This window comes from Zingiber officinale, chromosome 1A, assembly GCF_018446385.1.
Source record: "Zingiber officinale cultivar Zhangliang chromosome 1A, Zo_v1.1, whole genome shotgun sequence".
Lineage (NCBI taxonomy): Eukaryota > Viridiplantae > Streptophyta > Magnoliopsida > Zingiberales > Zingiberaceae > Zingiber > Zingiber officinale.
Genome location: NC_055987.1, coordinates 186,907,677 through 186,924,812, shown reverse-complemented (window position 1 = coordinate 186,924,812; position 17,136 = coordinate 186,907,677). Strand labels below are relative to the sequence as shown.

The 17,136-nt window shown below is 38.4% G+C and overlaps 2 protein-coding genes across 3 annotated transcripts; one reads left to right on the top strand and one right to left on the bottom strand.

Annotated features, from left to right (window-relative positions):
- Positions 1-52: 52 nt before the first annotated feature.
- LOC122013438 lies at positions 53-598 on the top strand. Its single transcript, XM_042569728.1, has one exon. It carries the CDS (start codon positions 98-100, stop codon positions 572-574), a length of 477 nt encoding a protein of 158 aa, XP_042425662.1. The 5' UTR covers positions 53-97; the 3' UTR covers positions 575-598.
- A 1,952-nt stretch (positions 599-2,550) lies between these two features.
- On the bottom strand, positions 2,551-14,770 carry LOC122038719 (protein FAR1-RELATED SEQUENCE 5-like). 2 transcript variants are annotated; one of them, XM_042598619.1, is made up of 4 exons: positions 14,338-14,770; positions 14,158-14,255; positions 3,775-5,870; positions 2,551-2,973 (listed from the first exon to the last, which is right to left on the bottom strand). In XM_042598619.1, the coding sequence occupies exons 3-4, from the start codon at positions 5,854-5,856 to the stop codon at positions 2,926-2,928; spliced, it is 2,130 nt and encodes a 709-aa protein (XP_042454553.1). In that variant the 5' UTR covers positions 5,857-5,870; positions 14,158-14,255; positions 14,338-14,770; the 3' UTR covers positions 2,551-2,925. The 2 variants fall into 2 exon arrangements, with proteins under 2 accessions (XP_042454553.1, XP_042454552.1); XM_042598618.1 differs by having other exon boundaries at positions 14,344-14,770.
- Between the last annotated feature and the right edge of the window lie 2,366 nt (positions 14,771-17,136).

Genomic DNA, 17,136 nt, shown 5'->3' with positions numbered 1-17,136 from the left:
TACTTGCTACACAACACCACCGCCACCGCCACCGCCACCGCCACCACCGTAATATAAATTCCTCTGTTTTGGATGACATGATTAAACAGTAAACGATATGCCTTCCTCCAGAAGAGAGCTCCAAGGGCCAAGACCTCCACCATTGACGGTGAACAAGGCTTCAGGGAGAGGAAAGAAGCCGGCCACCGGTGGCACCGGCAGCTGCAGTGGTCGAGATCCAGTCGTCATCGTCTATGTGGACTCGCCGAAAGTGATCCACACCAGGCCGCAGGATTTCATGAGCCTGGTGCAGCGCTTGACTGGAAAATCATCATCATCTTCTTCGTCATCTCACGTCACCCACTGTGGCTCCAATCGCAGCGGTCATGGAAAAAGATCATCGTCTCCGGCGATGATCGAGGTCGACGGAGAAAGAGGAGAAGGCGTAGGAGGGGACTCGTTGCTGCTTACGCTTGGCTCTTCTCCAATCTTTTGTCCAAGTGTGTTTGAGTCTTCTCCTGATTACACGTCCTTTAAGGTTCCTCGGAAATTAATAGAGGGATCAAAAATGGAAAATGAGCAGATAACTAATTAAGTGCTATTTTTTATATATATAATAATGAACATGTATCGTTATCATTTACATTGAACAGAGTATATATATATCATCCTTTTGTATACAATTTATCTGACTACAATTTTGGCATTAGTTGATGTGAAGGAATTAATTCTAATTAAGAAGCGAGTCTAGATAATCAAATTGATTAAGATACATAATCAATTAACTTTGAACGGGATGATCAAAGAAACAGGATTAATATAATTCTCCAAGGCAGAACAAGAAAGAAGGGATGATCAGGCGCGCAGGATGCGGCGAAGCACACATGGCTGCGAGCTACGAGCTATAAGAAGGGGCGTACCACTTGGAGGTGGAGAACCACCATGATGCGGAGATCTGCGAGGTGGTGCTGGTGGAGGGACCGGATCCTTTGGTCCCCTCGTCCTGATCAATTCTTGGATCGGAATAAGAGGATTGGTCGGAGGTAATGATCCCATCTGTTAATAGGTGGGAGTCCATTGTCCCCCACCAATGCAAAGGTTAGATCATGAATTGATTCAGTCTTTACAGATCAGAGAATCCTCCGGTCCAAGATTCCTCGACCAATTCTGGACCCTTAGATATTTATTGGTGGAGTGAGCTGGACCCCACCTGTTTAAGAGGTAGGGTCCAGCTCACTCCACCAATATACTTGTAGGGTCTTTCTTGGTCCAGGATCTGATCCTCGACCAGAGGAACTGAATTCTGAAAGACGACTGCGACGAGATCAGCCAAGGGAGGGACCGAGCGCGAATCCTCATCTCCGGCCGCAGTGGCCTCGTCACCCCCGTGCGCTACGCCAACGTACTCGGCTTCCTCAAGAGCAAGCCGCTGCCACACTGCGGCGTCCTCCTCCGGCAGTACGCTCTCGGCGGCGATGATCATTATTGATTGATTAATCGAGCAATGGAGAAACCAATTATTCTTGAGTTTATGCTCAATTAATTAATTAAATAATGGGAAGCTTTATTTCTAAAAGCAAATCGCCATCGTTGATTGAGATATCTATATTTCACTGATGGAGAATTTAGTAAAAATAAGTTTTCATAATTGAGAATTTTTTTTTCAAAAAAAAGACCCCTCTAATTACAGGAAAAGATAACTCCCATCTCCAGGGTATTGAGATCTAAAAGGAAGGTAAATCAATAAGTGCATGAGTCCGTAGGATAAAATAAAAAAATTAAAAAAAAAAAACCTCCTATAATGATATTATCAAGAAAATACATTTCGTCCCAAAATATCCTTGTATACAACATAAATTGTTTTTTAAAAAAATAGTTTATAATTAGAATTTTATCCAAATAAAATTTTAAATGTGTAAAAATATTAATATTTTGTTTATAATATTCAGATGCTCCTTGTTAACATCTTTTATTTTAAGAGGGTATGGTTGTAAATCAATTACTTTAAAAATTAATTTTAATATAAATTAATTTATTAAATAATTATAATAGAAGATAATTACACTCCACCCACACTCTATTAAATTAGAAGCATGAATATAAAATTCATAATAATCAAAATTTTTAACTCCAATAAAACAACTTGCATCTCAAAAACCAACACAATATAAACTAATTTATAAACTAGTCATGTCTAAAAGTTTACAACAGTTAAAAATTTTATTTTTAAAACTATGTTATAATTAGCAAATAATTAAAATATTAACTTTAAACAAAAATTTTAAGGGCCACGTAAATTTAATACAAACTAAGTTATGAAATAATTTGAGATTGATGAGCTATTTTGATTATAAAAAATTATTAAACTTACAATAATTAAAATCTTCAAGTTAAAACCTTATAAAAATACACAAGCTTACTACAAAATCATATTATATAAGATGTTAGGGTTTTGGAAATTGTGATGGTATTTATAAGTAACCATCACAATCAACATTTAAGATGATATTTACTTTGTTTCGTGGCAATAATCATCTGCCACAGAGGATATTCCCTCTGTGGCATCTTTTATAAGCTAAATTTGCTATTTATAAATGAATTCTCAACAGACACATACACAGTCCATTTAGTACAAACTAACTTTGCATCATGTCCTGATATGTAAATCTAGAATAGCAGAGAGTGGGAGGAGAAAACAAATAATTAATATATATGTACATCATTTTGATGATCTGGCCTTTAATGATATCTTACTTGGATATCGCCATGTTTCCAACCTTCCCTTCAAAAGTACCAAACATCGCAAGACAAACTTTGGCAAACCAACTAGACCAGAACATGATCAGAACCTCTTTGGCAATCTGCTGAAAGCTCAAGGGTCTGTGATGATGGATAAATCAAACAGTGCTATGCATAAAATTACAAATACACCAGAAAGAAATCCTTTTATGGTGACCCCCAGTGGCCAAGTAGCTGTCCGATTAAGTTTGTGACCTGAAGAATTTGATAAAACTTAATAGTGTATCAACAGCAATCACATACATTTCAATGTTGATCTGGCAGGGAGCCAAATCTATCAATGGCACCTAAAATATACGAAAGCTTGAAGGACAAAGGGATGATTTAGTGTACCTTATCAACACTTGTGTCTTAGAGAAACACGATATCAAATAATTTTTAAATGGTCATTACAATTCATGTTTTAAAATAACCTATTGGATTTTATAACAATTGCTTGGAGCATAAATCACTTCAAAACAATTCTTCATCTACCGTAGTAGGAATCCCTGCCTCCTAGACTTTAGACTTCTCACACAATGTAAAGAAAATTGAAGACTGAGCCTTGAATGCGTGAGTCAATGAGAAGTATAAATCTAACCATACAAAGGGCATTGCTGAACATTCTTGTTCTTTTAGTACCAGATCATGGATTGTTTAACAAAGTCTGTTAAAACCCATGAATCTTTATTTATTTTTTCATTTTTTAGCCACACCATCCATAATGTATGAAAAGTCAAGACAAGAAGATCCACTGACTTCAAATTTAATCAATTGATTTTGATTAGCAAGGTACTAACTGTCTAGTAATCAACGAATTAAAGCACCTACTATTTGACAAAGGTCACAAATTATGGGGCAACAGGCAATAACCTGTTGCAAAGTAAAATACAAAATGTTGACAGATCATTTCTTTCCTGGTTAGGTATGTGCAAAGACATTCAAAATTAGATGTGAATTCGTCGCCTAAGAATAACTGAAATTAAGCTGAAATTGAAAAGGTAAAGCTCTACATACCTTTCTTTCAGGATCTTGCAAAGACTGATCATTGATCGCATCATCTATAGTAATTTCTTCATTAATGTTGATTCCATCTGTCTGTGAACCTCTTGAAGCATTTTTCTCAAAAGCAATCATATTGTCGTAGGCTTTCTTTAAAACATCTTTGGCAGCTTTATACATCTTTGCAGAAATAGCCCCTTTCTCTGCACATCTAATGGCATCTCGACAAAGATCATTGTATCGTGAAGTAATGGATTCTTGGGAAGGATTAAGAAGCTCGCCATTGAGTTCATACATTGCGGAGCCAACTTTTGCATTTCTAGTCCAACGCTGCAAGAAATACTCTTTAGGCAGAACTCGAACATCAATCATCAAGGACACCCCCAAAATATGGCGGCATAAAATGCCAGAAAACTCAAAGTTTTTGCAACTACAAGCTGCTGCCATTTTGCTAGTATTATATGAGACAATGAATGTCTCCAGAGAATCCTCATCACCTGTTACAGTGAATTTGCAATTTACTCCATCTTTTATTTTGTAAACGTTGTAACCTAAAGATTCCACAAACTCCTCTTGGAATTTATTGAATACTGCTCTTGTGTAGATAGCTGATGCTTGTTTCTCTATTGGCGAGGCAGTCTTCAGGTTTGGCTTAGTGCATAGAGTATTGTAGTCTTCTTGCACTTCTTCTTCAAATCGCCTCGCCATAATCAATTCAAACTGAGTGAGAAATACTTTTAATGAGATCTTTGTATTGAAGTACTTTTTATAGAAATCATTCATAGTTTCTAGCTTCTGAAAGGGAGACATTTCTCCAAAAAATGTATCCTTTAAGTACAATGGGATCCACTTTTGTCGGATATTATATAGTGTCTGAAGCCATGAATTTTTCCGAAGATCGTATCTGTCTATGATTGATGCCCATCTAGCTTCAAAAGTTTCAACAGTTTCAGTCTTGATGACACATTCTTCCAGTTCCCCTCTCAAAGAAGTATGTGTGGAATACAGATGAGCTAACTTCTGCTTGCTTCTACTTAAAATGAGCCACTTGCAAAATCGATGGCAGGTACTAGGGAATACCTTTGCAATTGCCGCTGCCATGGCCCTATTCTGATCAGTAACCAATGACAAAGGAGGGCGGCCACCCATTGCAGCTAACCAAGTTTCGAATAGCCAAATAAATGCAAATTCAGACTCATCTATAAGCAAGGCACATCCTAAGATAACAGGCTGCAAGTGATGGTTGATTCCAGAGAATGCAACAAAGGGCATCATGTACTTATTCTTTTTGTATGTTGTATCAAATGATACAGTATCACCAAAATAGTTGTATGCAGTTCTAGCTTTGGAGTCCACCCAGAAAGCATTAGTCACACAGCTATTGTTGTCAACTTGGATAGAATAAAAGAATGCTGGATTCTCAGCTTGCATTCTCTTGAAGTAATCTAGAAGACTCTGAGCATCACCTCCTTCACCAAAGGCATTTTGTCGAAGTAGAGTCGCAGTATCAGATGAAACTATACTTGTTTTCTCAGATGTATCAATAAAACCTCTTGCACGAAGATACCCCACTCGACTACATGTTCCAAGGTGATGATTGTGAGCCTTCTCAAGCTTTGAGACTACCCATCGATCAGAGTTGCGTACCACCTCCATCATTGCCTTGCAACCTTCCCTCATTGACATTCTCTCACGTTTTCTCATCCCTTCACTTGAAGGTTTCTTCCGGTATATGCCTTCTTTAGAACACACAAATCTCTTCATAATAAGGACCTCCTCAACACCCTTAGAACGTCGGGACCTGCCCACTCGGAAAGGGAAACCTAATCGGCGAGCATAGTCATTGTAGAATGACTTTGCAGCCTCATCAGATTCAAACTCCATACCTAATATGGGTTCTTTACTATCCTCTGTAGTAACAGAAGCCAAATCTTTATCTGGTTGAATAATGATTCCAACAGGAATATTTGAGGGATCTTCAGAATGAGCTGCAAGGGATGAATTATCATCATCACAGGGGCGGGCAGCAGCATCCAGGGACATCAGACATTCAACATAATCCTCTATCAATTCGTCTCCTTCACTTCTGCTTTCCATGAATGTGTATACAACTGCATAAATTCAACAGTTATAGTATCAAGATTATCAGTGTGTTTTACTTTCTCAGGCAAATTCTAATCTTGCCTTGAAGTTTAAGAAAGACTTGATTTTGGCCATGTTGTTCTAAGTATATTTGACACAAGTTATAAAATGTGTATTGATTTTGCCCAACAGTCCAAAACTGGTGACAATCTCTAACTTCATTCAACAAAGCATTTCATTTGTCTCTCATACTACCCGCGATGTAGGAAGTGATGCACATTATTCACTTTCCTGTTTGCTCAACCAGCATAGATTATGTGATACTGAAAATAGCAATAGGGAAGATCTACCTTATTTGTGGTGGTTCTGGATTTGTTAGAGAAGATAGTTATGATATATGGTTGGAGATTTGATGCACTTAGCCTTCCATAATCATGTGAGGTGGGGCGCATTTTGGTGTGCCAAGTCTCCCTTGGCCAATGAAGGACGATCAGTCTGCAAAAATTTTTCACCTTGTGGCTCAAGTGAGACAGCTGACTATTCCAATAGAAAATTTGGATGGCACTTGGAAACTGGCTGTTCGGAGCCAGACGGGCAACACTGGTACACACTTAGGCCTCTAGGAGCCAGATTGATGCATATGTGATTATCAAATTGAAACATTTAAAATTCAAGGTCAAATTGAGTTTTGTTTTTGAAATTCCTAGTGCCAAAATGGAATTATCCCTATTTTGTTTATGCTATATTTGAGACGTGTATAAAACTCCTTATTTGAATGTGCATTTTATATGTATATGATATGGATCCTAAACTCAATTAATGAAGTCCATAAGCATAAAAGAAATTGTGATTGGATCACAATTAGTAGGTATCTCTCCGTGTATAATTATATATGTATTGACATATTCCCTAGTTGATGAATTGATGAAATTGGACATCATCAATTCGGTAAGACTAACATATGTTATGCTGCTTGGTTTAACCAAGCAGTCGGTCCTCACTGGCTAGAAACATTAGGATGTTGAGAGTTAATATATGGATGTTGGTAAGGGTAACTAGTTCATTGGAAGTGACCTTCTATGAGACTTCATGTGATTCTCTACATGTCAATAAAGATCTCAGTACAGCTCGAGTTAAGTTTCCTTAGACTTAAAGTATTCAAGTCATCTTAGTCATGGAGACATACTTTTGTATTTTAGCAAACAACTCCTAGGAGGTGTAAGTCTGGGATGATTGGATATAAGTCGATATGCCCGAAGGTATTTGAATAGCCCACGAAGGATTCATCACTCCTTTTATAAAGAGACATATACCCTATAGTCTCTTGTCAGGATTATTATTCGGAAGTCTTTGGTTAAAGCACTACACGTCAAGAGGATGATCTTCTTGAACGCGTGTTTGAGTAATTTGAATCCGCAAGACAAGGAACTACTGCTTGGACTAGGTGTAATGTAGTCGGGGAGGGGGGGGTCTGACACATAGACCATATCCTAAACTAAGTTGGTATAAGATGAGTGAAAGGATCAAGACGCACTAATAACCGTAGCTGTTAAAGGGTTCAGAATCATTATGGGATCAACTATGATTTTTCAGTTAAATGAAGATCATGATGTAGTACTAAGTGTCACTCATGATTGATCCATAATTAATGGTTAATTATGGACGACCAACATAAACTGAGGACCTATTGGGTCACATGCACTATAAATATATCCGAAAGATTTAAAATAAATTTGAGAATTGAATTCTCAGATTAAGAGAGACTAAATCTGGTAGGACCAAATAAGGCACAAATATGAAAGATATTTGTCGGAATGGCGATGGTGGGGCATACCTCTTGTAGGCAAGGTTGGATCCCTTTTGGTTTAGTTATGAAACAAAATTGGTTTGGTTAAATAATGAACCAAAAGTGGTTTAGTTTGGAACCAAGAGTGGTTTAGTTTTGAACCAAGTTGATTTGGTTTTAAACCAAGCTCAATGATAGCGGATTGGGTTGCTATTGGTTTTGGATTTGGGAGATGACTTGCTCCCAAAGTCATTGTGAAGAGGTATATATATACTTCTCCATGAAGAGAAGAAATCAATTAATTATTCATGGGGGTAAATGTTAGCTAGAGCCCTAGAGCCAATCATTTGATGATTGTATTATGGACTTATTGTATCATATTCTTATATTAATAAAGGCATTTGTTTGGTTATTATACTTACTTGTATTGGTGCCAAATAAACTAAGTATAATAATGTCCTTGAGTAGAAGGTTCTTACCTATATCAATCGATTGGTTGAATCGATAGTGAGATGATATAGGGAACACTACTCTAAATCATTCCTAGTCGAGTATTAATATTCAGGGACAATGTTAATGCAATAAGACTAGCATGTAAGTCAACTCGATGACTTGATCTCACAAGTCATGGATATAGAGATATCAAGTTGACACATGGGTATATATTAGAGAATGTATACTGAATGACCCACCATGAGAAAGTATCATGGATCCTTATATGAGTGTATGAGATTCTTTTTGCATCCTCTCTTTTTCTTCCTTTCAAATCCTACCCGAGAGCCCAAGAAGTGCTAGCACTTGTGGTGCTCTCTTCTCCATCCTTGAGTGTTAGAGAACACTTCTTGTTCATGTGGATATCACTAGAGAGTTATCTACGTTGACAACTCTTATCTACTGTAGATCTGGAGTGTGAAACTTGTATTCGTAGTTTTAGAAATTTTTCTTTACACGGATCCGTTGGCTTTGGGGATTTCGGGGTTTTCGCGGCCCGAAAAATCCAACAGTAAAAACCTAATAGTGATTAGGATTTCTCTCCCTCTCTTGCCGCAAAATACTCTGCCTCTTTGAACAGCTGCCTCCCATCCCAGCTAGCACAGTCTACTGCCACCGGAGCCTGGGCATCTGTTGCCACCGGAGTCCAGGCATATACTATCGGCCTCCCTCCTAGCCGCTTGCCCCTTGCCGCCGGCCATCCAGCAGTCGGCATAAGGGGCGTTGGACAACAAGCAAAACTTGTTGTTTTTGCTTGCCACTAGCCCTTCCTCTCAGCCGCTGGCTTCGTAGCCACTAGACAGAAATCCTGCTGTCGGCAGCGACCTCTAAGGATGCCGCAACAACAAAAGGCCGTTGGACAACAACCTTTTGCCGCCGAACAACAGCCTCTCTGGCTGCTCATTCCCTTCGCTTTGTGCTGTCAGGTTGCCCTCGCCGTCGACCACAAAGTCGAGCGAGGTTTTTTCTCTCAGATTGTGCCATCTCTTCGTTTGGCTAGTACCAAATCGGAGACGAAAATTCATGGCTTACAAAGCCGTCTCGAAGATATTTCGGCATGGATATTGATAGAGGCAAAGTTGGTTAAGTTTGCTAGTTGATATCGTTTCCTCTACACGTCAGTATAATTTCATTATAAAATTTTGTTCTGCGGCTATGTCTGTGCATGTGTGTATCCTGTATGTGTGTGATACGTGTATTATAATAATTTAGGAAATTATTACGCTTCCGTTGCTTGTTTTCAAAACAAAAATTTAAAATGTGCATAGAAACACCCAACACTTGTTACACTGAATCTATCACTTATTAGTCAATAACTTCTATGTGATGAAAAGCAAGAATTTATTTTCCTTCAGTAAAACAAAATGATGACCTAAATCATAAGCATCATTTATCAACAAGTAAAGAAAAGAAATAAGAAAGATATTGGCATAGCTAAAAATAAGCACACTATTGTTGTCAAGGTTCTAAAATTCGCTAGGCGCTAGTCGAGCTCCAGACTAGCGCCTAGCACCTAGGCCGCTTAGGTGGAGACTAGACGCCGCTAGGTGGATTCCACGGTATTAACAAATCACATTTTATAACTCCAACACAATAACATCAAATTTAAAATGAGTTCAAAATTACACAACTAATAACATATCACAAATTTATTCTACTTCTCCATAATTTTCAACAACTCGTTTTTCATCGGACACAAACTCAATATCATCATTGTGATCCTCTTCTTCTTCTTCGGATGCAAATCATCCTCGCTTTAGAGCTTCTTCGGGTTGTTTGATGAAATGGCGTTCCCAAAGGATGAGGCTCTGGCCAACCTTCAATTCAATTGCTTCCAAGTCGCTAAGAAAAATCAGACAACCAATTTTTCTTCAAATCGATTCCTCCAGCCTTTTAACTCTCTAATTTTTCAGAAATGTGGGCTTCTTCATTCGCTCTAATTTCTCCCGCTCTAATTATTCAGTACGATGAAGATAAAGTTTGGTGCTAGCCGTTAGGGCAAGCTAACAACTCGATTTTCTTGTTGGACTAAAGTTTAGAGCTTATAAAACTTAAGCCCAACACACAAAAAAAAAATCACATTTTAATTTTTTTAATTGGGCTTTAAATTTAAAAGTCCAAACTAAAAAAAATCATGAAACCCTTGCACTATTTTCGTAGTACCTAGATGATTTGACCGATTAATCGGCAACTAGGGCCGCCTAATCCCGCCTAGGCGTCAAGGCCACCTAGGTTGGCCAACTAGCATGTTTTCGGAGCGGCTGGTTGGCGCCTAGCGCCTATGCGGCCGCAATGGCCGATTTTTAGAACATTGATTGTTGTGATTAGGGGAATTATTGCTTATGGAATCCCTAGGTAGCACCCTCTATATTTATATATGTATTATGAAAAAAAGGGCAGCCCGGTGTACGAAACTCTAGCCAATGCGGGATCGCGTAGAAGGGTCTATTGTACGCAGTTGTACCCTGCTTTGCAAGAGGTTATTTTAGCGACTCGAACTCGTGACCTCTAGGTCACATGGTAGCAACTTTACCGTTGCGTCAGGACTCCCCTTCAGTTATAGATGTATTCTGAAGAATAAAAAGAAATTAAAAGTTGATCCTTTACACATTACATATTTACTGATGGGTCCTTTGCACATAGTACTCCCCCTCAAACTAGTTCAAATATACATTATTACAAATATATTTGACTCTATCCCCTCCTAACAATTTGGTCAACAAATCTATTAACTCATTGTTAATGATCTCATTAAATTGAGCTTTCTCACTGATGAAGTGGCAATCAAACTCTACATACTTAGTCTCGGCATGGAAAATGAGATTTGAGGCTATATGCTTCATAGATTAATTATCACACTAAAGTTTTTTTGATCTAACAAGGGCATATCCTATCTCTGCTATCATATGCTTAAATGAGTTAGCACCTTGCTGTGTTCATGGCTCTATATTGTAGTTTTTATTCTAGGTACTCCCTACTACTCACAAATAATAAGTGTTGCAAAGATAATTTAGTCTTCAAACCAACCTTTTGTACTACTCTGGATCAGCTATTGACTCTCCTATCCTGGATGGATCTGACACTAGGATCCATAGGAGTATTTACAGGCTTAGATAGTTTAGTCCTGGAATGTCTACCTCCTCAAGCATATTCACTACATATTTGTTAGATATATATATCTTCTTCTATACAAGTAGCCTTTATACCAATGAAGCATTTAAAATTACCTAAGTCTTTAGTCTGGAAGTTTTTATAGAGGTAATGAAGTCATCACTAGTAATGACAAAATCAGGCAATAAGCAGAATGAGTCTTCCATACTATAAAATGAAATAGAACGCAAAGTAATCTGTAGTGCTCCTAGACACGCCATACTATAGAAGAGCTAAGCTAAATTTTACAATTAAGGCTTTCCTTGAATCGTACAAACGATTTCTTTAGCTTACACGCCATTCCCAGCTAGGGGATACTAGCAGTTTAAAGTGCTCTAAAGACTCATGGTAGAAGAGAATATATAATATCCTATGAGAAGAAAATAGTGAAAGAAATTCACCTTTAAAGAATAGAGGATGGCGTGTGTTTGATGAAATAACATGCAATGAAAATAACCACCCCATAAAGAAAAGGGATGTGTAAATATAGGCCGTCTTAACAAGATGTCAATTATTTCTTTTTGCTACACCATTCTACTAGGGTGCATGAGGACAAGAAGACTGATAAGCAATACTATGACTTAATAAAAATGACTAAAAAGAACAAGACAAATATTCTCTAACGTTGTCCTAGGACACTTGATGAAGATGCCAAATTGGTTTTCGATTTCTGTGTAGGAGAAAAAAATAGGAAAGAATTCAGAATCATCTTTCATTAGAAAACACTAAGACATTCGAGAATAGCCATCAATAAAATTGACAGGACATCCGACACCAAAGATAGAGCTAATTCAACTTGGGCCCAACACATTCAAATGAACTGAAGCAAAGGGTGCAAATATATGCTTATAAACACTGCTAAGGAAAGGGATCAAGTAAGTTTACCTAAGTGACAAGATTCACATTTAAGGGTTTGAAAGAGTAGATAGATTGGGGAGTAACTAAAACAAAGGAAGACTCATGCCCATTGTCAATAGTATAACAGTCATTGAATCCTATATAGAAACAGTGTCAATGGTAATAGAATAATTCAATGATCTAATAAGTTGACTAATGGGCAATAGGTCCAATGGAAACTTGAGGATATAAATCAAAGAAAAATATAACAAAGGGAAGTGAAAATATCTCCAATGCCTTAAACCAATGAGTGACACTCATTGCCTATCATAATATTTGTAGGTCATGTTGGTGATGTGAGATTAGAGAAAGAATATATGTTAGCACCTAGCAGAGATATGTTCAAAACACCTGAGTCTAAAATCTGTAAGGGCAACCCAAAGATACTCAATACACAAGCTGTAGAGATACCATAGGAAGATAAGAAGCTGAGATGAAGCACTAACAGTAGCCTAGAGCCAAACAAATCTAGTGATATGAATCCAAGCTTCATCATTGCATCTACTTAGAAGCATTCATATCTTTCCTATCTACTTTATTTGGTCATCCTCACATCAACTTATGGTTCTTCTCCCATAAAAATTATGATCATTTCCACAAATGTATATAACCCAAAGCTAAACACCCAATTAACTTTCAGCAAAAGGAACAAAAACAAATGAACAAACAACTTAAAGGATATGTTGTGCTCTTTGATATCCCTATATATTCGATTGGGATCAATCTTGAAGTACTTTATTGCAAACCATACTCCAAATGTAGCTAGAAGACAATTTTCTAGCGAAAAATATTATGGAATAAATTCTAGAATTTAAAATCCAAGTTTAAACTTACAAATTCTAAGAAAATGAAAGGACTACAATTAGTAGTGATTAACCCCCATCACACAGTTTTTTTCTACCTATCAGTGAACCATATGCAAACTCTACCATATATTCATCCTAGGATTACTCTGGTTGAGTGATCTGGCTTTCTGTAGAAGCAGATCTGGAATGTTCTTTTTTCCTTAACAATATGTAGCTGTTTAAGAACAGTAGTACGATAGACAGAGTGGAATGTTCCATAACTACCCTAGTAGTTATTAGGTAGCCAATGCCAGCCTATCTGTGTTCATATACTATGTATATTAATATAGTACACCGATTCTATTTGATCTTACCAATATTAATAAATTTAAATCAAACTGCAAGTTAAACATGGGCAAGTCAAATTGCATATCCATATGCATGTAAAGGGAATATTCTAATAGCTTAAACTCTTGGAAGCAATTACTGAATCAAATCTTACCAATATATAAAATACTTCAGTTCTATAGACCACCATGGACCATGAAATTGTTCAGATAGATAATATTGCATACATAACATGTAAGCATGATTTACAAAACTCTTCCTAGAACAATTATCTAATAGTAGTTTCCTGATAAAAAATCTAGCAAGAACATCAAAGCTACCAATCCATGTATGGTTTATAGTTGTTTCAATGTTACAATAGCAGTTCAAAATTTTCAAAGAATTACATATGCATAAAGAGCAGCATTAAATATCACAGATTAGCTACTAATCAATCGTATCATGAAAGTTCCCTCATTTTAACTGCATAGAGCTTTTAACACTTCTAGAGATTAAAATTATGGTCTTATTTATACAGGAAGAACTATTTCTAATTTGGCATCATGTTTGTTTAAATTTTTTATCAGCTTCCTCGAGATTAATAATTTAAATTAGCAATGTTTTTAATATGAAAAAATATTTCAAAGCTTCACGTTTAGAACAGCATAATGATTACTAAAAGTTAGAGAAGGTTAGCCTTGTCTTTGCAATCGTTCTACAATTTTCCTTCATAACAAGTGGAATGAGAATACTCTTGCATATGGAGGTAACTCATTTATCCTCTCATTTTAATTGTACAATGTCTCATTGGCTTTTCAGTTCCTTCTGCTAACAATTTTTAGAGGGAAACATCAAAGAAAAGGAAAATGAACAACTCACCAGGCTATGTCCCAAACAAAGGCTTCAAATGATTCTCAATCATTCCCTTGCTCCTATCTCCTAGGCGCACGGCATTAGAACCAAGCGACTCCAGCCATCTACCAACCAAATTCCAGTTCAAAGTCAAATTTTTAAGAGAACCAAACCAAAAAAGAGAAACTAATACAACAGTTACTGAACTATTACAGAGGATTCTTGAACGACAGATAACGAAGAGGCTATCTATACACAGGAATGCGTCCCACTAAATCTGGACGCAGCGAGGCTGCTTCCACAGCAATACTCTTCTTAGTACAGTATCAACGATTTGCATGATTTAACCGCGTGCACGGCATCCAGTCACAGCTCAACGACAGGTGCCTAGGTTACCCTACTTTTATATCTCCGGCGGCCGGCTCTGGCGGTAGATTATGCCCCGGGCAGCGCCAACAATAGCCGTGGGAGAGCAAGTTGCTAAAGATGCAAGCGTAAGATATAGAGAGAAGGTATTGAATGGATCAGACTGATGTTAAGGTTCAAGGAAAAACCACCGGCGACGGCGGTGGCGGTGAACGGATGTGAGCGGTGGCGTGCCCTAGATCGAGATGGGGAAGGGGCGGAGAAAAGTACCGGGTGTTCGTAATACCTGGCATTGTTTATTTACTAAAATCTCCTTCTTTTCTTTATTTTAATATTTAATTATATATTATAAGTTTAATCGTTGGAAAGATTTTTTTTAAGTTGGTATTATGCATCCGATTAATTAATTTTAGAAGCATCCATTTTGTCTTATACAAATTTTCATCTGTAATTCAAATAAATCATAAAGTATTTAAATGGACCATCTATTAATTTAGTATTTTAGATAATCATTCATAATATATATATATATATATATATATATATATATATATATATCATAAAATTATTATTACTATAAACTCCTATCATTTATACTTATTTTATTTTCATTTAAGTAGAAAAAGATGATTATGATTAGTCTCTCTTATGGTGGGTTTCAAATTATATAGAAATTAATAAATTATAAAGTTGGTTTATAGTCTAGTTATCCATAAGTAATCAAGAGACTCATTTATGTATTTTCGAATCGTATTAACATATACTTTGTATTTCAATAATATTATATTATAATTTAAGCTCTTGTTTTTGTAAATTTTGGTGAAAAATATTCTGAATCATTTGAAGAATAATATTTTTTTTAATAAAACACAATTATACACTTTTCTAATATAAAAATTTGCAAATTATATATCTGTAATTTTTTTAATTAACATATAATTTTATATTTTTCAAATCCAATGAGATTTCAATTGATTTTTTCAATAATATTTTAATAGCCCCAGAGAAGTCGAAATAAATAATAAAGAGTATATCTGAACTTCTTATAATTTCAGAAATCCACATAATCTGAAAATAGGTACTGTTCCTGTCTGGAAGCTGAGAAAACGAACCTGCCGGTGTGACGTGTCTGGAAGGTTGACCGCATCCCCATGACCCGGTTGATGATCTGTCCGCTGCGTTGACCAAGTCGTCTGAAGTCCTCCTCCACCCTCCTCCGGTCAACTACCTCGGTGCTCGAGGCGAATCCACAGATGCATAAATATCAGGATAATAATAGAATATTGAAATAAATGTAAAGAAGGTACGAGCGTGGCCTGGGGGCGCCCTCGGATGGATGAGTGAGTGGTCGGTGGCCGAGTCGTCGTGACCGGAAGGGTGGATGCCTCCAACCGATCAAGAGGAGGGTCCGGAGGTGACAGCGGAGCAATGTGGCATGAATCAAAGGTGACACACAATCGAATACAGCGACACGGCGTACGACATCAGCTCGCAGGCCGGAATGTGACAACGGCGCGTAGGCCGGAACACTAGGCAAAGTCGGCACCAGGACTGCCGGTAAGTGTCGGAGGAGGGTTGCTCTGCGTGTAGAGGCTGCCGGCGAGGGAGCTACTGTGCGCGCGGAGGCTGCCGGCGAGGGAGGAGAAGAAGGGAGCGCCGGCGGCTTCGTCGGCGCCGGCGGAGAGCTGGAGAAGGAGAGAAAGTCTCCTTGATGGCTGGCGGCGGCAAAAATCACGAACAGAACCCTCTTTTCTCTCTCCCTGGCGGCGCCCCCCCCTCAAAACGCGAGGCCTCCTCTCCCCTAAAGAAACCTAAACATTCAATTACCCAAATGCCCTTTGACCTCCCCTTAATTCCTCCCATGCCACATTCATATCCGGAACACAAGCCTCCCCTTCAAGTCTAGTCGAAGGAGGCGTGAGTCCGACTGACTGGACAAGTCTATCGCCCAGGGCTGAACCGCTCATGATATCAAAATCAAATCGCTGAACCCAAAGTATACTGTCTCCAGCGACCGGTCGCTATAATAATGGTGTCGCATGAGATAGTACTCGTGCTGAGCGGATCAAATCTGTAACCGGACCAATGCCTAGTACGCAGCCACGAAGATACCGACCGGACGATCGAAGTGATGCCGATCGGGTGGATAGACGCTGAGCGAACGACAACACGCTGAGTGCTCGATATGTAAACTGACAGCCAACCGAGCGACACGTGGGACGCTGAGTAGACCGGCACGAGGTCGGGCGTGCGACCTAGATCAAGCGGTGTGGCCGAACGGATGATCGGAAAGATGTCGATCGAGTGAGTAGACGGCGAGCGGACAACGCCGAACGGGCGACAGAGAAAATGACGATCAGTCGATCATGAAATGCTGGCCTGACGTGCTGAATGAGCAGCATCGAGAATGGTCAACGAGCGAACATAAAATGCTGGTCCGGCAGTCGAGTAGCGAGGAGTTGGCAATGCTAAACGAGTGATCGGAATGATGCCGATCGGATGGATAGATGCCGGACGAATGCTGTCGTGCGAACGATCGTAGTGCTGCCGATCGGATGTATAGATGCCGGATGGATGATGCCATGCGTGGTGACGTCGATCGGTCAGATAGATGCCGGGCGGACAATGCCGCGCGTGCGA